At 54.9% G+C, this 6,102-nt stretch overlaps 1 protein-coding gene across 1 annotated transcript; it reads right to left on the bottom strand.

Moving 5' to 3' along the window:
• Positions 1–3,609: 3,609 nt before the first annotated feature.
• TMEM174 (transmembrane protein 174) lies at positions 3,610–5,100 on the bottom strand. Its single transcript, XM_007533745.3, has 2 exons — positions 4,214–5,100; positions 3,610–4,064 (listed from the first exon to the last, which is right to left on the bottom strand). The coding sequence occupies exons 1-2, from the start codon at positions 4,837–4,839 to the stop codon at positions 3,959–3,961; spliced, it is 732 nt and encodes a 243-aa protein (XP_007533807.1). The 5' UTR covers positions 4,840–5,100; the 3' UTR covers positions 3,610–3,958.
• Positions 5,101–6,102: the final 1,002 nt, after the last annotated feature.

Raw genomic sequence — 6,102 nt, forward strand, 5'->3', positions numbered from 1 at the left:
GGAAACTGGGGAATGTTATGCATGTACAAACTATTGTATTTACTGTTGAAAGTAAAGCATTAATTCCCCAATAAAGAAATAAATTATTTTAATTTTTTTTTTTAATTATTTCTTTCTTTATTTTGCCATCAAGGTTATCACTGGGACTTGGTGACTGCATGATGAGTTCACCACTCTTTGTGGCCATGTTTTCCTTTTTTTTTTTTTTCTTTCTTCCTTTTCTTTTTTTAAAAAAAAAAAACTGGGGCTTGATGCCAGCATGGCGAATGCACTGCTCCGAAAGGCCATTTTCTTTCCACTTCTGTTGTTTCCTTTTCCTTTTCTTATCAAGACAGAAATTAAGAAGGAAAGGAGAGCTGGAGACAGAGACACCCGCAGGACTGCTTCACTATCGTGAATCTTCTCCCCTGCAGGTGGGGACCAGGGGCTTGAACCTGGGGCCCTGCTCATGGTGACGTGTGCATTCTACCAGGTGCGCCACCACCCGGCCCCACAAGGGGAAGCCCTCCTGAGATGCGCTTGCTACCAAATGCAGGACGGGCAGCTGTGGGCGGGCGAGGGCAGGCTGGGCGGAAGGGGGTGGGCAGTGCCAACACCAGCGCCTGCTGGCTGCCCGCCCTCTAGTTCTGCTCAGTGGCGTCCTGGACCCAGACGTCCTCCCCGGGACCGGGGACCCTCGGGGCCACTCGGTGCTTCCTGAGTGTGTTAGGTCCAAAGCTGCTTTCTGTGCACTGAACCATAGCTTCCCTTCACCTCCTAGCAGGCATGAGTGAATTCGCACGCAACGACACTTTCCACCAAGAGCTCGGCACCGGTCACACCAAGAACATACCAGCCCGTTTTAATCGACCCCTTGTAAAACGATGTCCTGCCGATGAGCGTGGGTAAGAGAGAAAAATCGCCCTGTGGGCAAACAAAATGCCGATACTCTTCAGAACCTGCTAACTCTTGTCTTCCTTCGGGGTGACTCACCCTTCCCTGGACCGGCCCTGTGTTTCTGGGGTCGGGCAGTGGTGCACATGCTGCCTGCTCACGTCTCCATGTGAAAAGACCCAGGTTCAAGCCCCGACCCCACCTACAGAGAGAAAGCTTCTCGGGCAGCCAGGCAGTGAGTGCCTTAGGGTCTCTCTTCCTTCTCAACTTCACTTCCTCTCCCTCTCTACATTCCCTCCCTCTCGGTGTGTCTCTGTCCTATCAGATAACTGAAAGGAGAAGGGAAAAAATAACTGCTGGGAGCATGTGCATGCTCTAGAGATCCAACAGTAACCCTGGTGGTGGAAGAAAGGGAGAAAGAAAGAAAGAAAGAAAGAAAGAAAGAAAGAAAGAAAGAAAGGAAAATAGAGAGGAAAGGAAAAAGAAAGCAAAAAGAAAGAGAAAGGAATAAAGGAAGAAGAAAGATAAAGAGATAGAGAAAGAAAAGAGAGGAAGGAAGGGAGGAAGGAAGGAAGGAAGGAAGGAAGGAAGGAAGGAAGGAAGGAAGGGGAAGAGGAAGGGGAAGGGAGTCAGGAAGGGGTAAAACTGAGGAAGGGAAAAGAAAGAGCCTGGCCCCCAGTGATCATCTTTTTCTTTGTTGTCATTGCCATGGCTTCACTGCTCTGAGCTGACTTTTTGCCTTTTAATAAAGTATGTTTGTCTTTTTTTTTATATTTATTTATTTTCCCTTTTGTTGCCCTTGTTGTTTAACATTGTTGTAGTATTGATGTCGTCATTGTTGGATAGGACAGAGAGACATGGAGAGAGGAGGGGAAGACAGAGAGGGGGAGAGAAAGACAGACACCTGCAGACCTGCTTCACCGCCTGGGAAGCGACCCCCCTGCAGGTGGGGAGCCGGGGGCTCGAATCGGGATCCTTACGCCGGTCCTTGCGCTTTGCGCCACCTGCGCTTAACCCGCTGCGCCACCGCCCGACTCCCGGTATGTTTGTCTTTAAAGGTGTAGACAATGGTCACGAGTCATGATCTCCCAAGGACAGTCTCTCCCCCTGCATCAGCAGAGGCACCTGGAGGTCCTGCCATCAGGGATCCTGGCCCAGGGCAGGTGCAGAAGCTTCACCCTTGCCGGCGACAACAGCAGCCAGAGTCACCGTGACCTGCGGGTGACTGAGGACCCACTGGCAGCGCTGTCCAGTTCCTCATTTACGGGCTGTCGTCGGCCCTCAGACACTGTTCCAGCCCAGTCCGTCCTCGTTTCACATGATGGTATTTCGGGGAGCCTTTAAGAACCCCAGACTCCCAGGGGCACCAGAGAGTCTGGGATGTGCGGATCCCCTCTGGGGACTGAGGACGGGACGTCACCCGTGCAGTTTCCTTCTTTTTTTCCTGCTTCCTGCCACCCTGCTCTCCCACTGCAGGACCCCAAAGCCACAGTGAAGTTCATCCCTTGGCTGCTAGCCTGAAAAACGAGACGCCGGCTAATGTGAAATGGGCTAGCGCTGACGTGTCCGAAAGGCGCAGAGCCGAGTACTGACGCGAAGCGCGTGAGCCGGGAGGCCTGTCACTTGGTGAGGCCTGCGCACGTGTGTAGACATCAGAGTCCTTGCTTAACAGGACACACACTTCCCTTTATTGGGTTCATGCTTGACAGCGAATACAGTCGGTCCATGTGTGACATGTCCCAGTTTGCCACACAACACTACAGCCCCCGCCAGGTCCCCCTCCGCCAGCCTGGGGACCTGAGCCCTCCCCACCCCAGGGTCCTTGACTTTGGTGCAGGACACCAGCTCCAGTCCAGGTTCTGCTCTGTTTCCCTTCTGATCTTCTCTCTCAGCTTCTGTCCATGTGGGATCACCCCGTCTTCATCCTTCTCTTTCTGGCTGATCTCACTTCACAGGATTCCTTCAGGCTCCATCCAAGAGGAGGTGAAGATGGAGAATTCACCAGATACAACATTTCTAATGGAAATCTTTTCATAAAATTGGTCTTAATAAGGACCCTAAACATGCACATGCATGCACACACACATGCACACTCACACACACAGTCGCACAGGCACACACACATACACAGGCACACACAGGCACACATACTCACACACAGACACACTCACACATACGTACATGCACACTCACACACAGGCACACACACTCTCACACAGACACACATACACATACACACAGAGACACACACTCACACACACTCACTCACACTCATTCACACTCACACACACTCACACACACACAGACACACACACTCACACAGACACACACTCACTCACTCACACACACAGACACACACTCACTCACACACACGCACATTCACACACACACGCACACTCACTGACACACACACACATGCACGCTCACTCACACACACACACACTCACACACAGACACACACTCACTCACACACACACTCACACACAGGCACACACTCACACACACACAGACACACACTCACACACATGCACACTCACACACACATGCACACTCACTCACACACACAAATGCACACACACACTCACACACACACTCACACACACACAGACACACACTCACACACACACTCACACACACATGCACACTCACTCACACACACAAATGCACACTCACTCACACACACACACACACACTCACACACAGGCACACACTCACACACACATGCACACTCACTCACACACACAAATGCACACTCACTCACACACACACTCACACACACACTCACACACACACTCACACAAGGCACAGGTGCCTTGCTGTAGGGAAAGGGCAACTGATGGGTCGAGCAGTGGGGCCCCTTCCTGAGCTCTAGCGGGGCTCCCAGCTGCAGAGGAAAGGGTCCCACCCCGGCAGCCTGGTGCCTCCCCGCCCGGACATTTCTTCTCCCACTTCCCGCTTTCCTGTCTGGAATGGCAGGTCAGGTCTCCGGAGCTACTCTGCTGACCCCTGAAGCCACAGCCTAGGACGTTGCCATCATCCATCATCAAAGGGCCTGAGTGCTGTCCCTGGACACCAGAGCTGCTGTCTAGTGAGGAAGGACAAATATTTCCTCGTAAGGCGGAGGTGAGAAGCAGACAGAACCCTCGCCTCCCAGTGGCGTCTCTTCTAGCGGCTGGATGTCAGGGCCGGCCCTGAAATGCAAAGAGAACACACGGAGACTTTGCACCAGCACCGCCATGCCGGCAGTGGGCCCCGGCACACGCCAGTCTCCAGCAGCGCCCCTGCTGACCCCCGAGCCTGCGGACGGGCTGCCCACCCCCCACCCCCCAACGTGACGTACCTGTCCTCTCTGCCTTCCGCAAGGCCGCAGCGGTCCCGGTCGCCGACAAAGGCGGCGTTCTCCGGAGGGTAGATGGTGTAGTACTGTGGGGGGCTCGGCACGGCCGCGGCCACCCCTCCCGGCATTTGGAGGCCACGGGGGCTCCCCGCCGGCTGCAGGAAGGTGGCACTCATGCCGGCAGGCTCTTGAGAGCCGTAAGGCGGGGGGATGTACTGCACCACCGTGGCCCCGTGGAAGGTGATAGGCTGGTTGATCCCGGTGAAGACGAACGACTGTCCCCCGGCCAGTTGCTCCAAGTCCAGGCCCCGCTCCCCCCGCCCCCGGCACGGCTGGCAGGACAGCATTTTGAACTTGCACACGGCTATGAGCATGAAGGTCACCCCCACCGACAGCAGGATGGGCCCGAGGAGCTGGGTCCACTCAAAGTGGGAGACGCCCTGGTACTTGATCCAGCCCATGATGGTGAAGGTGATCCCCACCAGCCCCAGGAAGATGCCTGAGAACAGCAAGGTGGCCCCTGCCTTGTCGTCATCCGACACTTGCAGGTCAGCCGCACTGGGTGTGTAGGGAGTGACAGAGAACACGTTGAGTGGGAAGTCCTCCACGAGGCTGCAGCCCTGCTCCATGGCCCCCTGCACTGCCCAGGAGGGAAGGGGTCTGAGCGCAGGGTAGGGCAGAGCTGGGCAGGGCAGAGCCGGGCAGGGCAGAGCAGGGCAGGGCTGATCTGAGCAGGGCAGAGCAGGGCTGAGCTGAGCTGGGCAGAGCAGAGCCGAGCAGGGCAGAGCAGGGCAGGGCTGATCTGAGCAGGGCAGGGCAGAGCTGAGCAGGGCAGAGCAGGGCTGAGCTGAGCTGGGCAGAGCAGAGCCGAGCAGGGCAGAGCAGGGCAGGGATGAGCAGGGATGAGCAGGGCTGAGCAGAGCCAAGCAGAGCAGGGCAGAGCAGGGCTGAGCTGATCTGAGTAGGGCAGAGCAGAGCAGGGCAGAGCAGAGCAGGGCAGAGCTGAGCAGGGCTGATCTGAGCAGGGCAGAGCAGAGCAGGGCAGGGCAGAGCAGAGCAGGGCAGAGCAGGGCAGGGCAGAGCAGGGTAGGGCAGAGCTGAGCAGGGCAGAGCTGAGCAGGGCAGAGCAGGGCAGGGCAGTCACAGCCTCACTAGGCATGGAAGACCTTTGGACTTCTGTGCGTAACAGACCATAACACGCACAGCCTGAACTTTGGGAGAGTAAAGGTCTGAGAAAGGAAGCTTAAAGTTTTCCTTCAACAATCAACAATTAGAGGTCTTGTCTGTGATTCAGTGACACCATAGCTGATTTACACTCTCACTCCCTCATTCATTCATTCATTCATTCACCAAACATTCTTAAGTCCATCATCTCCCATGCTGGGCGGTGTTCTAGGCGTGGCAGGCCCTGTTTATGCCCGACTCCCTCATTCATTCACCAAACATTCTTGAGTCCGTGCTGGGTGGTGTTCTAGGCGTGGAAGGCCCTGTTTATGCAAAAAAAAAAAAAAAAAAACCCATAGCTGCCTTGCAGAAATAGCAGAGTTTCCTCACAGCTTCTCTCAGAACAAGGACCCTGATGGATCACCACGCTCAGCAGCCCAGTCCCATCCCCTGCTGCACCAGGTCACTGGAAATAGGCAGGACTGTGGTCCAGCAGCCGACACATGGCTGCAGCTTTGGACTCAGGAGTCTGAGTTCAGTCCTTGGCTCTCATTCTCTCTCTTATAAATAAATCTTAGAAGAAAAGATAGAAAGACAGACAGAGAGAGGGGGAGAGAGAAAGAGAGAGAGAGAGAGAAAGGGAGAGAGAAAGAGAGGGGAGAGAGGTAGAGAGGCAGAGAGACACCAGCAGCCCCATCCCACCACGTGTGAAGATTTCCCCTGCAGGT

The sequence above is a fragment of the Erinaceus europaeus genome, unplaced genomic scaffold (genome assembly GCF_950295315.1).
Source record: "Erinaceus europaeus unplaced genomic scaffold, mEriEur2.1 scaffold_459, whole genome shotgun sequence".
NCBI lineage: Eukaryota > Metazoa > Chordata > Mammalia > Eulipotyphla > Erinaceidae > Erinaceus > Erinaceus europaeus.

Bases quoted from the DNA above. Each gene is read 5' to 3' on its own strand.
- TMEM174 (XM_007533745.3), bottom strand. From the start codon at position 4,839: ATGGAGCAGGGCTGCAGCCTCGTGGAGGACTTCCCACTCAACGTGTTC. The intron at 4,065-4,213 runs GTACGTCACGTT...TTTGCATTTCAG, and splicing joins GCGGAAGGCAGAGAGGACAG to GGCCGGCCCTGACATCCAGC.